General features: G+C 43.2%; 2 protein-coding genes across 2 annotated transcripts; both read left to right on the plus strand.

Annotated features, from left to right (window-relative positions):
* Positions 1 to 6,525: 6,525 nt before the first annotated feature.
* Positions 6,526 to 8,817, plus strand: LOC128735994 (uncharacterized). Its single transcript, XM_053830481.1, has one exon. The coding sequence runs from the start codon at positions 6,526 to 6,528 to the stop codon at positions 8,815 to 8,817; it is 2,292 nt and encodes a 763-aa protein (XP_053686456.1).
* A 543-nt stretch (positions 8,818 to 9,360) lies between these two features.
* Positions 9,361 to 14,682, plus strand: LOC128735996 (uncharacterized). The gene has a single exon (XM_053830482.1). It carries the CDS (start codon positions 9,361 to 9,363, stop codon positions 14,680 to 14,682), a length of 5,322 nt encoding a protein of 1,773 aa, XP_053686457.1.
* Positions 14,683 to 22,565: the final 7,883 nt, after the last annotated feature.

The following is a 22,565-nucleotide window of genomic DNA, read 5'->3' on the forward strand; positions in this document are numbered from 1 at the left end:
ATTATGTACAGCTGCTGATGGGGTCCAAAATAGGTTGGTTACCCTACTTCGAACTAAGGTGCAGTAAAGCGTTTTAAAAGCGTAGATATCATTAAAATCCGAAGCGGTTCGTTGAATGAAGCCGAGTACAGCATACGCTTTTGACGACATTATACTAATATGCTCGTCGAACTTTAGCTTGCAGTCAAGCATGCTACAACGTTTCATTTCGCGTGCGTTCATTAGATATTCGAAATGTTGAGGGTTACGACCATTTAATGAACAAAGATTGGTGACGGAGGCCTGAATACATGTAAAGTCCCGAAAATGCGAGGCGAGTTGACTATGAGCTGCTAGCAAATGAGCTTGCAAGCTGATCGTAAACTGCGTGAGTTTATGATCAGCTCTTAAGTGTACTTGCAAGTAGTTAGTCAATTCACATAGTATTATCACAGACAAACAGACATAACACTCGTTTTCCATTCATCGTACCGATAAAACCGTCATTTCAAATTTGGGCTTAGTTGGGAATGTCTCCGTTTTGGTCAAAGTGGCGCTTTTTGACGAAAGAAGGGGAATTCCCCATTAATAATTGCTACTTCGAGGGACAGCCATATTGCCATTCGAAATTTGGGAATGTCGATCATAGATGGTGCTAGTGTTCAGGTTAAATTCAGGTCAGGGTCAGGTGAGGTACGATAATTTTTGTTGATTTTTCTTCCAAGAGTTATGTCTGTTTACCTGTGATTATCGAGGTTTTACATACATTCTGGTGGCAAGTATTATCGAGGTGTTACCACAGAGAACAGACATCCATTCAGGAACAAATTTTTCGAGAATTCTTGGATAAAATTTCAAATTAAAATCACCTAATATGCTAGCGTCACCACCACTATAGTTTCCCAACTAAATGATTCTTTTGATTTGCACACTGACAACCTTTGGCTCCCCTGGCGCTAGTATATATGGACTATATGCGTTATGCTAGCGCCAGAAGCTAGCTGTTGTGAGTTTAGTGTAGAATTTTATGCGCCTTCGGCGACATCATCACTATAGTTTCCCAACTAATTTGACATAAATTTTATCCAAGTGGGGACCTTTCGCTTGGATGTCTGTTCTCTGTGGTGTTACAGTTAAGTATTTTTTGTGAAGTGGGATTGCTGGTAGTTACTGCGATGTCGTCATGAAAAATTGGACAACCGATCTCTTCGCCGCGTGAAATTGTTGCGCCTGTCAAAGAACTCTCAACCCCTGCACCTGTGCTACGCAGTTGATCTATGTGGCGTTTCCAGACACGCCCATCATTGAGTTGTACTTAGTAATGAAGAGATGTGGCTTTTCGGTCTCGAGTTTCTTACGAAAACTTTATTTTACGTTCAGCTGACGTTTCGAAGAACTATGCCTTCATCATCGGAGCAAAACGTTGAAAAATGTTTTCTTAGTCAAGTGTTTAAACATGAAAGTGTTATTTTTGTTTAACCCTCTATAACTATAACCGTCTACACACATCACAACCAGATCGATAATCGAAATGATTGAATAAGCCTCCTTATCAATTTGCGAATATCTTTGCTGAGTTCGGGTTAGAGTTTAAGAAGCATACCCAAGGAACAAAACGTCAGCACTTAAAAGACCAGATGTGGAATAAGAGTTGTGTAGTGGCATCCGGTGCTAAATAAACTAATTTGCTGAAATATATGTTGTGTAAACGTCATATTCCATATTTTTTCTAGCTTCTAACCAACATCTACACTGTCTCTATGGTTGTTATGTAAGTGTGGAACAAGAGTTGACTGAACGTTGTACAAATGTATCAGCAGCACCGCTAAGAGCAAGTGTGGAATATTGGTCGCTTAAAAGCATTTAAGAGAATGCATGCCGAATAAGCGCTGTGCAAACGTATCCGTAACATCGCTAAGAGAGGTGGAATAAGAGACGCCTGAGGGCAACCAATAACATAAACAACACTATGAAATTATTAATAAATAAATAACTCAGCTCTTTTCAATTTTAAAATAAAGCACTTTCTGGCCCTCAAAAACTATAATCGTACGATAATCATTGAGCGGGCACCTTATCACTACCGACAACAAACTGCACGTCAAAAAACTACTTTGAAGAAACTCCGAAATCCTGTGGCGTACAGTTCGTTTAGCAGGAGAACTAGAACCGATACGTGTCTCCATTTCGTACGTTGTCGATTGCTCCGTCCAAAATATACTTCACAATGCCAATCAAAAGGTCCGTGGGGGAAGAAACACTTGGTCTTGGGACCAGAGATTCCATTGCAGGATCATTGTATACTAAACCTGCGAACACAAATCGGTCACTACAAATCACTGGGTAATAGATTTACACAGCAACATCGTCAAACACCTACAAAAAGTCTGCCGATTTTCGACAATTTGCACTCTGTTTACTTGCCGCTCTGAAAGTTTGTTTTGGTTGTAACTTTCAGAGCGGTAAGTAGCTGTGGAATAGGTATGGAATAAGAGTGCAGGTATAAGAGCAGGTGCGGAATACCGGTTGCTAAAAGGCAACCATGGAAATGCATGTCTAATAGACGTTGTGCAAACGCATCAACAGTATTGCTAATAGCAATTGTGGAATAATAATTAAATAAGAGTGGATTAAACGTTGTGTAAACGTATCAGGAGCATTGCTAAGAGCAAATGTGGAATAAAAGTGGAATAAGTGTGGAATGAGCGTTGAGCAAACGAATCAACAGCAAGTGTCGAGAGCAAGTGTGGTGAAAGAGTGGAATAAGAGTGGAATGAATGTTGTGTGTAATAAGAGTTGAATAATTGCCGTACAAACGTATTAGCAGCAGCACCTCTAAGAGCAGGTGTGGAATTAAATGTGCTTGATGGCAACCAATAACACCAATAACTTGAATGACACTTTATACTTTACACTTAATAATTTATAATTCAAATTTATATTACGCCCACTTTATTTTATTTGTTTTTTTGATAGATTAAGAATAGCAAAGGTCGGGTGGCATAGTGACGATGCCACCACTGCTGGCTGGTAGCACCGCAATCGCATTGCCACCTCCCGCTGCTGGTGCGTGAAAACCCCACTCCTTCTCGTGCCATCCGCTGCTGTTTTTTGGATGAAAAAACTTAGATCCAAGCCGATTACAAATAGATGTGCACAGACAGCGAGCGGGTTAAAGCAGCGATTAGCTCCGGATAATCTGCGTAAGGTAATGACGGGGTGACAAAACTACTGCTCCTCTGCGGCACTAGCACAAACTACTTCTGCTGCTAACTCATCACAAATGAACAGTCGCATTTTTTCGCAGCTAGCCGAAAGCTTAGTACAAATAGTTTATAATTGTTTAATATGCGCTGAATAAATGTTTCTAGCGTAATTTTGTACAGCAGATACCTAACATGATTTAAAAAGCTACTCTTCAGCGCCTAAATATCTTTTAGTCGAGGTTTGTTCCACGCTTGACAAACTTAAACTTGTAAATCTACATCGGCTAAAAACTCGGTGCCCATCATATGTCAGATTATCTCAGATGTGTTCGTCGACGGCTTCCGACTGACAGGATGTAAGTTCGAATCCGGATGAGTGAAATAAGTATAATGGTATTCCTACTAAGTCTCTCATTATAAATCATAATAATATGAATACAAAAATGGATATAAAAAATAACGAAACCCACAAAATAAAATAAATACTTCCTACATATTTTTTTCTTTTTGCTTGTCTAAATGTTGAACTGCTGTGGAATAAACGTAGCTTCAGTGCCATCAGCAGTAGTTTAATAAACATATCTATACGTACTGAATAAACGTTTTACTGTACGTTGCCTAACAGTCATACAAACGTATCTTCCACGCCCATATTCAGCACTGTGCTGTTTAAATTCTCCAAAACCAACTGTATAAGCATTGAACAGAGGTGTTTAGACATACTTGAAAAGCAGCTATACAGCATGTGCTGAATAAAAGCTGTCGGTTAAACGTTTAATAAGCAAAAATTGTTCCTTGGGTACTGCAAAGGTCGCTCAGTTCCATCAGGGTATTAATGACTGAGGACCGCTCCTACTCCGTAGGGTGAAGCATCTGTGGCCAATACCACTGGAAGTGCACTAAGAAGCGATCCAATTGCATTTCCTTCTTAACGAACTTAAAAGACTTCTCACACTCCGTACTCCAAACGAAACGTAGATCATCTTTCAATAGATTGTTGAGTGGATACAGAATCGAACTTAAATTAGGGAAAATTCTACCGTAATAAGTAATTAACCCAACGAAGGATCGCACTTGCTCCCTATTTTTAGGGACTGGCATATTCTGTACTGCATCGACTTTGTTACGCACTTTGTGAATCCCCTCTTTATCTACCATGTAACCACAATACTCGATTCTGTCGCAGAAAAAGTCACGCTTCTCCCGATTCACTCGCAAATTGTATTCATCCAACTTTTTGAACACCTCGTGTAGTCTAAGTAGATGCGTGACATCATCAGGGCCGGTGATGCGAATATCATCTATAAATACGGTAACACCCGGAATACCCTGACGGATTTGCTCCATTAATCGTTGGAACACGGCTGGGGTGGAAGCAACCTCGTACATGAGTCTGGTAGGACGAAACAAACCTCTATGAGTGCTCAACGTAAGCAACGTCCCTATCTTCCGAACGAACTTCAAGCTGCAAATACGCTTGAGAAAGGTCTAACTTTGAAACCCGTTTTCCTCCTGCAACGGCTGCAATTCTTCCACAGTAGGAAGCGGATGGTCATCTACAAGCAAATTTGGATTCCATGTGATTTTATAATCACCTCATAATCGTACCCTACTGCCAGCTTTTTTCACTGGAACGACAGGAGTGGCCCACTCTGAATGGTTCACTTTTTCTAAGATACCATCACTCACCAGCTTGTCGATCTCCATATCGACAGCGGCCCGAACAGCAAAAGCAATCGGTCTTGCCTTCACGTACACTGGCTTTGTCCCATTTCGAACGCTCAGCGAAGCTTGTACACCAGATATCTTACCTACTCGTTCATCGAAAACATGTGAGAATTTTTTAAGCGAATCATTCAACGCACTAGCGGTGGATTTATCCGATCCGCTACAGTAGGAAACCGAATGAGTACCGGGTCTGAATACGCCATTTAAATCTAAATTAAAGCAAGTAGCCAATCGCGACCCAACATGGGGTGCCTGTTAGATTCCGCGACGTACAGTGGCAATGTGAATTCCTCGCTGTCAACCTCGAATGTCAGCTTCTTCCGGTGAACACCCAAATCCAGCAGAAATTTACCAGCAAAACCTCGAACAGCGCTTAGGTGAAAAACGTCCTTAATGGTGCAAGATTCTTCCAGGTGATGTGCATCGTTCGTCTTCTTGTTCCTCTGTTTGGCCTAGCACACCTTCTCCAGGTGTCCCCTCTTCTTGCAGTGATTGCAGACAGTAGCTTTATGTTTACATTTATCTGCGAAATGATCAGCATCCCCACAGCGATTGCAAACTTTCGTTTGTTTATCTCGCTTGCCTGCCTGAATGGAACTTTTGCTCGAACTAGCATGATTCGTCGACTGGAAAACGTTCTTCTTTTTAATTTTCTTGGATCCATGTTCGATATGTTGCACTTCCGTCCTTGGCCGGGAACCGCGCATTTCGTCAGTGCCACGGTGAGACATTTCCATCCCGAATCCAATCTCTTTTGCCATTGCCAAGGTCAAATCGCGAACTTCGAGCAGTCGCGATTGAAGAGTACGGTTTCTTAGTCCAAAAACGAATTGATTACGTATGGCCTTATCCAGGTAATCTCCGAAATTGCATGTTTGAGCCAACCTTTCGAGATCTACCAAATAGTCACTGAGACTCGTGCTCCAGCTCCTTGCGGCATAGAAATTTGAAAATTTCCATAATTTCTAAAAGAGCTGGACTGTAATGCTCTTTTAAGAAGAGTAACTATGGCATCGTAAGCTTTCGTATGTGGCTCCTCATTTTTCAACTTGTTGCAAAGTATGTCGTAGATTGCACCACCCATAAAGTGCAAGAGGTAATCCCGTTTGTCAGCCTTCGGAACTTTGAAAATCCGAAATGACACTTGAAGGCGTTCCAGCCAACGATCGAACTTGGATGTTGCAGAATTGAACGGTTCAAAAGAGAAGGATGCCTGCATCACACCAGCAGCAACTTGACCGGCAGCAGCTTGATTTTCCAGCATCGTGAGAAACAGTAATGAAATTTTCCTATGTAAATTTGTCGGTATTTCAAGCAGCTTCGAAACTCCTCGTCGCCAAAGTATTAGGAATCAGGCTAACTCCAATAACTCCAATCAAAAACAAAACACGGAACCACAGAGAACAGACTACCAGGTAATTGACAAAAAGTGTGTAAAAGGTTTTTATGTAATCTACGAGTAATCCTTCTGTTCGATGCATCGTGCAAGTCGTCTAGTGGGTTCTCTGTGAACGACAAACAACTAACTGGCCCAGTTGTCCAAGAGGATCTACTATCTATCATCATGAGATTTCGCATTCATTCCATTGCCATCGTAGCCGATATCGAAAAAATGTATCGACAGATCCTACTCCACCCGAATGACCGCCCATACCAGCGTATTCTGTGGCGCTATAAACCAGAAGATCCCGTTTCGACGTATGAGCTGCAAACCGTGACGTATGGCTTTACGTCTTCTCCGTTCTTGGCGACCCGTACGCTGATTCAAGTTGCAACTGACAACAAAGAAAAGTATCCAGGAGCCGCTGCAACATTCCGGAGTGATTTTTATGTGGATGACCTACTATCTGGTGCGGACACAGTAGAATCCGCAATCCAACTCAGACGTGACCTGTCGGCGATGCTGGCTGAAGCTGGTTTCCCGTTGAAAAAGTGGGCGTCGAACACACCCGAAGTTCTTGTCGGAGTACCCCCAGAGGATTTAGCCGTTGCTCCAGTTGTAGATCTCCACGATGAGCCATCGGTTTCTACCTTAGGACTCACCTGGGAACCGAGGAATGACACCTTTCGCTTTAAAGTACAGATGCCACTTCCCGCTTCCGTGCTAACAAAAAGATTGATTATGTCGTATATTGCCAGAATATTCGACCCACTAGGGTTAGTAGGCCCTATCATTACGGTTGCCAAGCTGTTCATGCAGCGCCTGTGGGCATTGAAAATGCATGATGGCAATTCTTACGAATGGGATCGTCCGCTTCCTTCTCGACTGCAGTCAGAATGGAAGCAATTCCATGGAACATTAGACGTCATCACTAATGTTCGTATACCACGCTTTGTATCCTTGGTCAACGCGGCGACTATCCAACTTCATTTCTTCTCCGATGCGTCGGAAAAGGCTTACGGAGCCTGCTGCTACGTGCGATCTGAATCCGCTGGAATAGTTCGGGTTCACCTGTTGACGTCGAAATCCAAAGTAGTTCATTTATCGAAACCGCAAACTATTCCCCGTTTGGAGTTGTGCGCCGCTAGTTTATCCGCTAGCCTGTTCAAGAAGGTAGAACATTCGCTGAAGATATCGCACAGTGCACAAGTTTATTTCTGGACAGACTCGTTGACCGTCCTCCAGTGGCTACGCTGCAGTCCCTCTCGTTGGAAAACCTTCGTAGCCAATCGAGTGTCGTCGATTCAGGCTACCACCGAAGCCTACACCTGGAATCACGTTGCAGGGATGTGTAATCCAGCTGACGCTATATCCCGGGGCGTAAATCCATCCGAAATTCTTGATCATCCGCTCTGGTGGCACGGTCCTCAGTGGTTATCCCTGCCACCAACACAATGGCCTGTCACAGACCTACCAGCTCCGAATCCTATCGTAATGCCAGAAGCACGAAGTAACGTCGTCGCCATACCGGTAGTAAGTACCGACAAGCCCTTCGCTGAGGAACTCTTTAGTCGATTCTCCAGCTTTACAAAACTTCGCCGTACCATCGCATACTGCATGCGATATTTTCGCGCACTTCGAGCGTGCAAACAACAAACCAAACTAGATCCATTTGAAACGTTATCCACCGTTGATCTGCAAGAAGCAGATATAGCATTATGTCGCCTGGCACAGCGTGAAATGTTCCCGAATGAATTAGCAAACCTCAGTTCAAACAAACGTGTTTCACAATCTTCACCACTAACATGGTTAAATCCAATCCTGACTAAAGAAGGCATCATACGGGTTGGTGGTAGACTCAGTAATGCCAATATTCCAGACGACGCCAAGCACCCGATTGTACTCCGAGCAAACCACAGATTGTCAATGCTTATAGTTGAATTCTACCATCGAAGTCTACTACATGCCGGCCCGCAGCTGACTCTTGCCACGATCCGCCAAAGGTTTTGGCTTCTAAATGGTCGCAATCTTGTCCGACGTGTGTATCACCAGTGTCATACCTGCTTCCGATGTAGGCCAACGTTAGTACAACAAAGTATGGCCGACTTGCCGTCATCCCGAGTGACGCCCGCCAGACCATTCTCCGTTAGCGGGATCGATTATTGTGGCCCCGTATACTTGAAATCACCAGTCCGAAATCGAGCTCCAGTGAAAGCATATATTGCCATTTTTGTGTGCTTTGCGACACGTGCCGTACACATTGAACTCGTCTCCGATCTGTCCACCCAAGCGTTTTTAGCCGCTCTACGCCGTTTCGTTGCCCGGCGTGGTAAACCGTGTGAGATTCACAGCGACAACGGCACCGCATTTAAGGGAGCAGCAAATGAACTTCATCGAATCTTCGAGATGTGGAAGGTTAATCTGAAAGACCGAAGGCAATTGGTCCTTCGAACCGGATCGGAGGGACCCCCGACCAGAAGGACCCGCGCAGTGAGTACACCAGTTCATTTTGTGGCAAAGTGACGCGCCGGCATCGAACAATACCCGGTGAATTGTATGGCATTAAACCAAGCCATATCGGTGCCATTTTGATACCGATCGATTGCATCGATCAGCCAGTATTAGGACGGTGAGCCAATACTGATAATTGCGCCATTCTTGCTGATTGCAAATAAATTATACAGCACATTCTTGCGTTTCATTTGCATGCACATATTGAGGTGGTGGTGAGTGGGTTTAAGCATTCGCGTGGGTGGTACGTCGCGTCGGGAAGGAGATTTCGTTCGATTCGCGTGCCATCCATCGGTCAATCGTCCGCGTAAAAAGTAACACCCCGCGACGGGAAGGATTTTTCGTTCGATTGGTGTTATTTTTCGATAATTGCGGTTATCGAAAGTGGCACACCGCGACGGGAAGGAGTAAAATCGTTCGATTTGTGTCATTTTCCGCCGTGTAGAAAACGGTACGACGCGCCGGGAAGGATATTTCGTTATCGATCACGTGCCGTTTTCCGACATTTTCGTTTCGTTTAGTCAATCTGTGGTGGTAGTGTGGTATTAGTGCAATATGGCAGCTGAAAGGAAATTGGCTGATTGCATAAGAAAGCGGAAGGCGCTATTCGTTGTTCGAGATTCCGTCGAAAAGTTTGTGACGGAGTTTGATGATGACGCCGATGTATTCCAGATTCCTATCCGCTTAGAGGCATTGGATCGAAGTTATAGGCAATTCATCGAGATTCAAGAATCGATCGAACGGTATGATGACGCTGAGACTTTTGAGACGCACCTAAGTGAGCGAGCTGATTTCGAAACACGTTTTTGTAAGACAAAGGGTTTCTTGCTGATGAAACGCGGTGATGATACACCTCCAGGGATGAATAGTACCGTCATGCAAAATGTTTCTACATCATCGTCAGCGTTCCATCTTCGATTACCGAAAATTGATTTACCCAAGTTTAACGGAGACTTTTCCCGATGGTTGTCTTTCCGTGATACGTACAGTTCCATGGTGCATTCGAATGCAGATATACCGACGGTGGCAAAACTTCAGTACCTGTTGCAGTCTTTGGAGGGAGAGGCTCGAAAGCCATTCGAATCGGTGGACATCAGCGCGGACAATTATGCTTCAACCTGGGATGCCCTGCTAAAACGTTATGACAACAAACGATACTTGAAACGTCAGTTGTTTCGAGCAATTTATGACCTCCCACCGGTCAAGAAGGAAGATTCTCAGGAGCTGCATGACTTGGTAGATGAATTTCAGAGACACGTGAAGGCGTTAGCGAAGCTTGGAGAACCCATATGCCACTGGAATACCCCGCTAGTGAATTTACTGTCCTACAAGTTAGACCCTGCTACCCTACGAGCGTGGGAAGAAATGACATCGAAAGATGAAGATGTTACCTACGAACAGTTAATTGATTTCCTTTACCAGCGAGCTAGAATGTTAAAATCATTCGTCACAGATCTAGAACAAAGATCATCCCATTCCGGCCTTACCAAGGTGGCCGGTTCCTTTCCGAATCCGAAGAAGCAATTTAAATTAGCAATGAATGCAACCGCTAAAGTTCCCAACGCACCCCAGTGTATCGCGTGTTCAGAGAAACACTTCCTGTTCCAATGCCAAATGTTTGCAAAGATGCCCGTACGCCAACGACGAGAGTTGGTTTCCCAGAAACACCTTTGTTGGAATTGTTTCCGCTCTGGACACCAATCTAAGACCTGTACGTCCAAATTCAATTGTCGCACCTGCCATGAAAAGCACCATTCTCTGCTGCACGAGGTAGCACCCATGAAGATCTCTTCAACGCCGGCAATCTTGCCAAACCAACGAATCCAAGAACCAATTTCATCCGTGTCCAGTGTTATGAATTCCGGATCAGCGAATCCGATTCCCCAAGCCAGTTTATCGGTTCAATCACCCCAAGGAATAGTCCTGTTGCAAACCGTTTCCCTGCTAGTTGTAGACCAGAACGGCCAGTCACATTCCGCTCGAGCGCTGCTCGACTCCGCATCCATGTGCAACTTCATGACCAAGAAGCTTGCCAACGCACTCAATCTCCGTCGCACAACAGTGGACATTGCTGTCGCCGGTATCGGTGAAGCTACAAAGCAGGTCAAGCGACAGTTGACTGCTACCATACGTTCTCGATCTCAAAGGTACACCACAACGCTTGAGTTTCTAATCTTGAAACGACCCACGGTTAATCTGCCTACCGTACCCATCGATACATCCACGTGGATGATTCCCAATCTTGAATTGGCAGACCCCCGATTCCATGCATCAACCGAGATCGATATGATCATTGGTGGAGAAGTTTACCATGAGCTACATACTGGTAGCAAATCCTCTCTAGGAGAAGGATTACCGCTCGTAATTGAGACCGTTTTTGGATGGACCGTTGCTGGACCGGTATCCGTCCAAACCACAAAAATTCCTCAAGTCTGTCATCTAACTACCGTAGATCGTAATCTAGAACAAGCTCTACAGAGATTTTGGGAACTAGAGACTGTCGAGCCGTGCACCCTCTACTCTGCCGAAGAATCTCAGTGTGAAAATCTATATACCGCTACCACCACTCGCGAATCGTCGGGTCGTTATATCGTTCGCTTACCACTTACCCATGATCCACTCGTGTCACTCGGAGAGTCACGCTCAATCGCCGAACGCCGTTTTCTCAATCTCGAAAGACGGCTAGAGCGAGATCCGTCAGTTAAGGAATCGTATCACCACTTCATGAGGGAATATGAAACCCTGCACCACATGCGGAGAATTAGCGATCCAGTAGATGATTCCGTACCACACAGTTATTTGCCACATCATCCGGTGTTCAAAGAATCGAGCACAACAACCAAAACGCGTGTAGTGTTCGATGCATCGTGCAAGTCGTCTAGTGGGTTCTCTGTGAACGACAAACAACTAACTGGCCCAGTTGTCCAAGAGGATCTACTATCTATCATCATGAGATTTCGCATTCATTCCATTGCCATCGTAGCCGATATCGAAAAAATGTATCGACAGATCCTACTCCACCCGAATGACCGCCCATACCAGCGTATTCTGTGGCGCTATAAACCAGAAGATCCCGTTTCGACGTATGAGCTGCAAACCGTGACGTATGGCTTTACGTCTTCTCCGTTCTTGGCGACCCGTACGCTGATTCAAGTTGCAACTGACAACAAAGAAAAGTATCCAGGAGCCGCTGCAACAATCCGGAGTGATTTTTATGTGGATGACCTACTATCTGGTGCGGACACAGTAGAATCCGCAATCCAACTCAGACGTGACCTGTCGGCGATGCTGGCTGAAGCTGGTTTCCCGTTGAAAAAGTGGGCGTCGAACACACCCGAAGTTCTTGTCGGAGTACCCCCAGAGGATTTAGCCGTTGCTCCAGTTGTAGATCTCCACGATGAGCCATCGGTTTCTACCTTAGGACTCACCTGGGAACCGAGGAATGACACCTTTCGCTTTAAAGTACAGATGCCACTTCCCGCTTCCGTGCTAACAAAAAGATTGATTATGTCGTATATTGCCAGAATATTCGACCCACTAGGGTTAGTAGGCCCTATCATTACGGTTGCCAAGCTGTTCATGCAGCGCCTGTGGGCATTGAAAATGCATGATGGCAATTCTTACGAATGGGATCGTCCGCTTCCTTCTCGACTGCAGTCAGAATGGAAGCAATGCCATGGAACATTAGACGTCATCACTAATGTTCGTATACCACGCTTTGTATCCTTGGTCAACGCGGCGACTATCCAACTTCATTTCTTCTCCGATGCGTCGGAAAAGGCTTACGGAGCCTGCTGCTACGTGCGATCTGAATCCGCTGGAATAGTTCGGGTTCACCTGTTGACGTCGAAATCCAAAGTAGTTCATTTATCGAAACCGCAAACTATTCCCCGTTTGGAGTTGTGCGCCGCTAGTTTATCCGCTAGCCTGTTCAAGAAGGTAGAACATTCGCTGAAGATATCGCACAGTGCACAAGTTTATTTCTGGACAGACTCGTTGACCGTCCTCCAGTGGCTACGCTGCAGTCCCTCTCGTTGGAAAACCTTCGTAGCCAATCGAGTGTCGTCGATTCAGGCTACCACCGAAGCCTACACCTGGAATCACGTTGCAGGGATGTGTAATCCAGCTGACGCTATATCCCGGGGCGTAAATCCATCCGAAATTCTTGATCATCCGCTCTGGTGGCACGGTCCTCAGTGGTTATCCCTGCCACCAACACAATGGCCTGTCACAGACCTACCAGCTCCGAATCCTATCGTAATGCCAGAAGCACGAAGTAACGTCGTCGCCATACCGGTAGTAAGTACCGACAAGCCCTTCGCTGAGGAACTCTTTAGTCGATTCTCCAGCTTTACAAAACTTCGCCGTACCATCGCATACTGCATGCGATATTTTCGCGCACTTCGAGCGTGCAAACAACAAACCAAACTAGATCCATTTGAAACGTTATCCACCGTTGATCTGCAAGAAGCAGATATAGCATTATGTCGCCTGGCACAGCGTGAAATGTTCCCGAATGAATTAGCAAACCTCAGTTCAAACAAACGTGTTTCACAATCTTCACCACTAACATGGTTAAATCCAATCCTGACTAAAGAAGGCATCATACGGGTTGGTGGTAGACTCAGTAATGCCAATATTCCAGACGACGCCAAGCACCCGATTGTACTCCGAGCAAACCACAGATTGTCAATGCTTATAGTTGAATTCTACCATCGAAGTCTACTACATGCCGGCCCGCAGCTGACTCTTGCCACGATCCGCCAAAGGTTTTGGCTTCTAAATGGTCGCAATCTTGTCCGACGTGTGTATCACCAGTGTCATACCTGCTTCCGATGTAGGCCAACGTTAGTACAACAAAGTATGGCCGACTTGCCGTCATCCCGAGTGACGCCCGCCAGACCATTCTCCGTTAGCGGGATCGATTATTGTGGCCCCGTATACTTGAAATCACCAGTCCGAAATCGAGCTCCAGTGAAAGCATATATTGCCATTTTTGTGTGCTTTGCGACACGTGCCGTACACATTGAACTCGTCTCCGATCTGTCCACCCAAGCGTTTTTAGCCGCTCTACGCCGTTTCGTTGCCCGGCGTGGTAAACCGTGTGAGATTCACAGCGACAACGGCACCGCATTTAAGGGAGCAGCAAATGAACTTCATCGAATCTTCGAGATGTGGAAGGTTAATCTGAAAGACCGAAGGCAGATCTTGAACTGGCTTATGGACAATGAAATAAAATGGTGTTTCATCCCTCCGCGGGCTCCCCACTTTGGCGGTTTGTGGGAGGCAGCCGTCAAGTCCGCCAAAACCCATTTGCTGAGAGAAATTGGCACTACCAATGTTCCACAGGAAGACATGTGTACCCTGCTTGCACAAATTGAAATGTGTCTGAACTCTAGACCTCTCACACCCCTCCCAAACGACCCATCCGATTTGGCAGTGTTGACACCAGGGCATTTCTTGATTGGAACCAGCTTTCAATCTGTTCCTGAGCGCAGCATTCAACACGTTCCAGACAACCGATTGTCGCATTGGGAAGTGACGCAGAAACGCTTTCAAAGAATCTGGTCAAGATGGTATCCGGAATATCTCCAACAGCTTCAATCACGAGCCACCAAGGGCTGCAAGCAACCCGTTAGCATCGAGCCTGGCAGAATTGTAATCATCAAGGACGATAATTTACCGCCACTTCAATGGCCCCGCGGAAAAATCCTGAAAACGCATCCTGGCAAGGATGGCATAACCCGTGTGGTCACCCTCAAAACAGCAACGTCAGATGCCGTTATCAGACCCGTTGCTAAAATAGCATTGCTTCCAGTTCCGGACTTCCCAAACTCTGCTGACCGTGAAGGAGACCTGGTAGAGCATGCCAAATGATGCTCGATGTCTGCGTGGGAATCAAGCAGGTAATTGCGGTTCCAATCCCTTACCTGTACCCGTTCAATCTACCTTGGTCTTTTTCTTCCCAGCTGTCGACGAGTAACACCTGAGTGTTTACTAGTTTTTCTACAACTTCTATGATCCATTACTTGCGGAAATACACGAAGTGAGCCGAGGAGTCACGTGTTGCTGGTTTCGTTCTCCAGGCATCCACGAAGAAAGAGATTTGTAAATAGTGTAAATAGTGTTGAACCAACCCATAGTTAGTTCAAGGTGGCCGGAGTGTTTAAAATTGAAATATGTAAAACTATAAATACTTCAATCTAAAATCTTAATCTAACAGTTACTTAGTTTATCTAACTAAACTTAGCTTATAATCAATCTAAAAATACTTATATTTAAACCTTACCTACACTTAAATTAAATTGAACCAACTAAAACAATAATGATATAGATAATCGAGAAATAGGCTTAAGTTAACATGGACATCCCTAACACGAAATAGATCTAAAAGATTTATCTCGTCACTGATAAGAGCGTGAGAATGATTACACACTCTCGCTGCACGATCGTTCGATCCGAAGATCGAGCACTGATAGGCATTAGGCCACCACCGATAAATTTGTACAAAGGAGTTACGTAATAAACCCCAAAGTAAACGGATCGCTTTATTCTCCTTATTTCGAATGTGAAAATTCTTAATCTGCCACTGGTCAACCACAGTATAAGGTGTCTGTGCTATATTGAGCTAAATTAGGCAACAGTTAAGCCTATCGATCGCGTGTGAAGATTCCACTCCGATTCAAGTGAAGTTCTTCTGTGCTCTGTGTGATATCATCCAGGTGATCGCTATTTTGTAAGCCGTTTAGCCACTTGGAAAGGTGGCACTCGAATCTACAGCAGCAGGTATTCTACCGCATCGGCAACTTCTGGGCCGTGTCGTTAGACACGGAAGAAAATCCTCCGGATCTCCACCAGCTATCTGGTAAGCCCCAACACCTTCAATAGGCGAATTCGAGCAAAACTAATAGGCGAATTCGAGCAAAACTAAGAGCAACCGTTCGCTACCTGGTTGTGATTATTGGAACTACAAAAAAAGTGCAATTCCCAAAATGCTTGCTGGCACCTAGAGTGACTATATACAGAGTGGCGACAATGTCAAAATTGGAATGATAATTATCTGTCAGTGTCATTCCAATCGAGCAGACAACCTATCCAACGCGTATGCAGGAAAGAGAAGGAAAAACCTAGGATAAACCGCATTGCATACATTTGGGATGACTTGGCGCCACTCTGTATATAGTCACTCTACTGGCACCTATATGGAGCTCAACTTTAAAAGTAATATTTTACTGAATTAACAACAGTGGGAATGATGAAAATGGATAATAAAGGTAAGAAAATGCATTTCCTTTCATTTGATATATATTGTTTCTGATTCGGGAGATTATTAGAGCTTCGCAAGTGTATTTATGTCTACGAACTGATAGGTTATATGTTTGGCTCTTGGCGCAGGTGATGCTAATCACAAAAATAAATCCGTTAACATTTGAAAACACATTGGAATGCACTGAAAACTGAAAATAATTGGTGATTCTCTATCCAGGATATGTAAACTTTACAGCTGACTCTGTGTACTTTTGTTTCATGCGGTACAAAATCAAACATTAATATTTTTCTGCCATAAAGTTAATTAATTCGAATATATTCACTTACTTTAACGTAGATAAACAAATTTCTTCCAATATTTCGCTATCTAAAATCCTGACAATTGAAAGGGTTAATCAAAAACTGCATTTTATTTCAGCTTTTTTCAAAACTGTATGGAGTTTGACAGCGATTTTACTTTTCATCACTTTTTTTATGCAGCGCCTCCATGCGGGTGATAGCTTATCAAAAACGCCTATAGAGCACCCCTCGAGCAGTAAGTGGCAAACTAAATCTTGATGTCGCTGCCATCGCTGCTACACTGAGAAAAAAACCATGGTAATGCGAAACATGTATGCATGGTCATCTTAACTATATTGCAATATTGTAGCGCTTACCATGATTATTGTCAACTTGAGAAGTTTCGTGGTTAAAACTACTATGACAACAAGCAAATCGCTGACTATTTCCGTGGTTAAATTGACTTTTCTCTCATACTTCTAATGACAATATTTTTGCAGCTTGATATAACAATATTGAATTGTCAATAGGACCATAAAATTGGTAACTTACTAACTGTAAGAATATCATGGTAGTTTTAACATTTTTATGGGTTATCGTAACAGTATAAGTTTAGTGCTTTTCAACCGACTATGGAAACGCGTTTCTTGATGACAATTTTATGTTTATTTTGCCCTTTTTCTTTCTGTCATTTGAAACCGCACCGCCATTACGAAAAATTTGAGTCACGAGTGATGTGCTTAGTTGTGAGTTTTTTTGTTTTTATTAAATTTTTTTTGATATTATGAACAGTTTGTTAGTGCAAAACAAATAATAAAAAAAATCTAATCTTTAAGTGACAAATTGTATTAAATTATTTTCTGTGTACGTGAAAACAGGTTGAATTATTTTACTGTGTAGTGTACTAACAAAAACAAACTGCTAAACTGTTATGGTGTAATCGGTGTTATTTATAGCTTGTCTGTTTTATTTTTTTAATTGCGGATGGTGCTGGACTTCCGCTCTAAACAGTTCAATCGGTGGTTTAGACGTGTCCGTGAAGTGTTTTTGGATAAAACGCGAAATGATGTCCAAATATTTCCATTTAACTTGACTGCGGCGAGGGAGCTGCGGGATAGACTGTTGGAAACGTATATTTGGAACTGTAATAAAGGCAATTTATATATTCTATCTGCATGCAGACCATCATCTATAGGTAGTATTCGATATTTTTTGATTGTATGAATTATTGGTATTATCTTTTCTTTAATATTCGTCAGGTATATTTGGATTACTACACATGAGACGCAAACTACTAGGAGCAAATTGTGATAAATAACTTTTTTAGGAAATGTACTGGCTAAGCTATGGCTTTACGATTGCCAATTGCAATCCTTGAGCGTAAAATATACCCTTGTGAATTAGTCAATGACCTGGTGATTAACGGTTGAAAATTTAACAGTCATAATTTAATTGAAATGTTTTATACAGATCGAGTAATCCTTAAGCGACAAACATGCTCTTGAGTTAGGCCTTAGAGAGATCGCAATATGTGGAGGCGCGAGTGGAAAAGCACTATCGCAAGCGATTGAGCAGAGAATCATTACTGAACATAGATTGCAAATTGCATCAAAAGTTGCGAAACACAAGAATCTTGCAGACAGGTATGCATTTAATGTTTTTATTGTATTAGCTATTAATATGCTTTGATTTCAAATACTCTTTTATAAAAATTACTCAATCTGAGCAATTGCTTTAGATACATTAATTTCTCTTCCATGAGTAGGTGGTTTGTTGAGTCCTTCAGCAACCGCCAGTTTTAGTTTCATGTATAGCATGTAACCTAACCTAATAACCCAATAACCAACACTCTCTACTTTTAAAAGCCGCAATTACCGTCACCGAGAAAAATTGGAATAATGCGAACGATTGCCATGTCCCTATTATACTATATCTGCTCGATTTTTCGTACTTCTGAGCGATAACACTGATCTTGAATAACTGTCAAGAATTGCGTTATGAAACTCCCTCTTCTGTTGAGTACTCTTACCATTGCGTCCATTATTTTGAACTATTGTGCTATGCCCCGTTTATTTCTTTTACTGTACGCTTCAAGCTTACCTATCACTTGTTAAGTAAGTAATAGGCTCGTAGCTGGAGCGAGACAGGTACCAATCAGGGATGACTTGGTTTTTGAACGTTGTTACCTTGATCGGCGACGCAAAGCAGATCTCCCTTGGCTCTGGTAGACCATTTTTGGGATACTGCACTCTACGTCCTATTAGTGCTCCACAATTGCAGAGCAAGTGTTCCGAGGTATCACGCTCGGCATTACACAAGCGACAAATGTTATCTTGTACGAAACCGAGATTCCGAAGATGGTATTTACTCGCACAATGTCCTGTCACAAGACCGGTAAGCGTGCTGAGATTTCTTGATGTCAACTTTTGAGTAACCCTAATACACGGCGTTATAATTTTTTTGATTGTTTGAGGGATTGTACGGTCATCCAATTGGCCATGCCTGTTCGGCTCTCCCGTTGTGTCAGCACACAGTCAGGGATGCAGCGAAATGGATTTGGAACCGTGAATGGAGGGTTAGATCCACATCTGGCTGGTTCGTCTGCAAGTTCATTCCACTCTATAGCGCAATGACCAGGAACCTAGTACAATTTTACCGAGTTCACTTGGCTTAGTTGCCGTAAGAAGCAATTGCAATCCCAGACAATTTTTGAGGAGCACTTAAAAACTTTAAAGGCTTTTAGTGCCGCTCCCATACCAATGAAACACAAATTTCCTCGTAACTCGTGAACTAATCAAGCAAGTGGAACAAAATATGACATATGGGTGTTTTTGGAGACAAGAATGTTTTCTATGATGAATTGAAACCTTTCCCCGCTTCAGGAGAGGGGGCTCCTATACAAATGAAATACAAATTTCCTTATAACTCGAGAACTAGTTAATCAAATGGAACCATATTTGGCATGTGGGTGTTTTTGGAGGCATGAATTTTTTCTATGATGAAATTGGACACCTCTCGGTTTTTAGGAGGGGGGGGCTCCCATGCAAATGAAATACAAATTTCCTTATAACTCGAGAAGTAATCAAGCAAATGGAACCAAATTTGGCATGTGGGGGGGTTTTGGAGCCAGCATTCTTTTAATGATGGTTTGAGACCCCTCACCCCTGTGGTAGGGGGATAAGGACTCTCATACAAATAAAACAGAAATTTTTGCGTAACTCAAAAACTAATCGAATTCGAGCAATTTTAGATTCTTTCATAAAACATTAATCTTGTTATTGATTAACCACCAAAAACTATCAATAGTAACATTAGATAATTCAGCGTGCGACGGCCACACGCCGCGAGTGTTGCCGGCGACCTGCAGTCGGAAGCGCCGGCCACTGTGAGGGGCAGCCCCCCGTAGAGATTACCTCTATCTAGGTTTATTTATTTTCCTAGATCTACTGACCTCTATTACTTTCCTTCAGTTGGGTCACCCCTGCGAAATGGTACTTTCTACGAAAAGATTTTCCGTGAAATGGTACATCCCGCGTAAGGTTTTTCGCGAAATAGTATTTTGCGAAACTCTATATTCCGCGTTATAGTCAACCGAGAATTGGTGTTCCGCAAAATGGTATTCGGCTAAATGGTTTGCAATGATGGCGAATATCTAAATGCTATCCGCTTTATTTTATCAGGCTAAGCAATGGGGGAAGTTTGTCGGGTCAGCTAGTTTGTTATATACTACAAAGTTTTAAATAAACATGTATTTTGTTCTACCAGCTCAATAGGGGCAAGATGGGTTAGACTGAAAAAGACTTGTGTGGCACTCTATGTTTGTCCATATATCTATATTTTTGAGTTTATTTATTGTTGTTATTAAATAAGTTTTTAGCTGGCCCGGCATATATTTTATCCACAAAACAGTTAATGCGGCAAAAGGGTAGTTTTCCGACATTTCACTTTTTGTCTGATATAACTTTTATTTTGTTTCGTTTTATTTATTTTGGTTATTTTTGGATTTATATTATTAGTGATTTATCTAAATAAATGATAAGCTGCTTAAAATTGAATTCGTAGAAAAACGCATCGGGTACTTTCCTTAGGTGACCCGTCTTGCTCCACCTGACCCTATATCTATTATAGCTGTTATCGCTGCCTGGACGACTGTGGGCTTGTCTCCCATAGCTACAGATATTCTTGTTCTGGGACCGTACACTCCAGCACCCATTTTGACTTCCATTTTTGACCTGTCGGTATAAAACTTGATTGAACCACTGTGGAGGCTAGGTCCCTCCCCAATTCATACCGAACATGAGGGTTCGTTTAATGTGTATGGGATGACATAGTTGGTTCTAGCTTCCATCCAATCACTATTCATTTCCGCAGCTGGACCGACAAACAGGTAGAAGATTCAGGATACTCAAGTGACCGGTTTTATCTCCGTCGAGTATTGTCTTCAATCGTTTAAGTGTTAGGACACTTTTCTTAGCCTCTAACTGAACATGTTGGTTCAGGGGTAGTAAGTGGAGGATAGCTTCTAGAACCTTTGAAAGTGTGCTTTTCATTGCTCCAGTTACGGCCATGCATGATAATCGTTGAAGTTTGTTCAAATTTTCAATAGCTGTGGCTTTTATTAGTTTTTGGCCACCATACCTACGAGGCATAAGCTATCTTAGGTCTCACAACGGCGGTATAGACCCACATCACCATTTTTGGTTTGAGGACCCATTTTTTTCCTACCAGTCTAGAACATACCCATAAGGCAGTCTGCCTTGCTAATTATTAAATCTAAGTGTGCGTGCCAAGATAGTTTAGCGTATAGGATTACTCCTGAGACGAGACTCTACATTTAATTTCTTCCTTAAGGTGTAGAGATTGTAATTTCAGTTTCTTCTTCCTAGTGAAACAACACAAACAATTGTTGTTATAGAGGGATTGATGCCCAGGCCTTCTTTACTACACCAAGGCCCTCTGCATTCTATCCGATATCACGTCGTCGAATTTTCAAAGAACCATGATGACCAAATCATCAGCAAAACCCACAAATTCGAAACCTTTTGCCTCTTAGCTTCTCACAAGATCAGGTCCAAGACTTCCTGCCTCATAGCATTCATGAATGTAGGTTCATTGTTTTTATTAGCAATGTCGATATTGTTTAACGAGAGAAATTCTAAAAGGCACTCATCTCGATTGTTGATGTCGGTGCCAGCGAGGTGGTGTGGCTGTCAAATCACATACATTGTCCATGTCCCACTCATTGGTTTTAATACCTTTGGTGCTGGGACCTACTTAAAGGTTGATTCGTTTAAAAACAACTGAAATTAATTAGAAAGCAGTTAAACGTAGCCTTTTAGTTATAATTTAACTATTATTAGCTGTTATTTTCGATACGCTGGCTGGTTCCAAATTGTCGCCATTCATGGATGTTTAGTCCGCAAAATTTTGACAATTTTACACCCCTGGTCGGTGCTTCCCCACAAAATGCGATAGCGTTGGCATCGCAGCCGATAATACAGTCTTTGTTGACTTCTATGCAGAATTTGACGAACGCCGCAACCTCTTGAGTTGCAACCTTAGGAACGTCTCCAGGAAAATGGGGCGATGCTATGATAATATCGGATTTCCCTTGGCGATTGATACCTCAACTCTGATCGCCACTATGTCTCGTTTGATGAACTCTGTAATGGGCAAACAATTAATGTTTGCGTTGGCCAAGACAGCAGCTCTCGGAGGATCATATTTGTCATCATAGAAGAACTTACATGTTCTTGTTTGAATACCTTGTATTCTTCCTTTGTAGACCCAGGGCTCTCGAATCAGGGGTGGTATTGCGATTTTCGTTTCGAGTGATTTTAGTTCGTTTCGCCCATTCATTTAACGTGGTCGAAACGAACCAAAATCACTCGAAACGAGAATCGCAATGTCACCCCAGGGCCAGGTCCACACCGTGTTCGATAAACCTCCTGAAAATTACGCCCGAAACAGCTTTCGCAAGTGGAAGGTTTATCTGCACTGTATTTTTGTGATTTTTCCGCTCACTGGCATTTAGGAGAGACGGAATTACCGGAGGTTTGGCCTCATGGAGGCCGTAGTTTTCTTACTACCAGTAGCCGAACACACTTTGGATCGAGGGGGAGCTGGCTTCGTGTGGTCTCGCCTTTCCCACGTATATTACCGGAGTTTCCTAGAGACCACTTTTTTGGTTCCGTTCGAGGTTTCCACTCCTA

This window comes from Sabethes cyaneus, chromosome 2, assembly GCF_943734655.1.
Source record: "Sabethes cyaneus chromosome 2, idSabCyanKW18_F2, whole genome shotgun sequence".
Classification (NCBI taxonomy): Eukaryota; Metazoa; Arthropoda; class Insecta; order Diptera; family Culicidae; genus Sabethes; species Sabethes cyaneus.

What these genes read in the sequence shown, in the direction of transcription:
- LOC128735994 (XM_053830481.1), top strand. Translation starts at nt 6,526, where the DNA reads ATGTATCGACAGATCCTACTCCACCCGAATGACCGCCCATACCAGCGT.
- LOC128735996 (XM_053830482.1), top strand. Translation starts at nt 9,361, where the DNA reads ATGGCAGCTGAAAGGAAATTGGCTGATTGCATAAGAAAGCGGAAGGCG.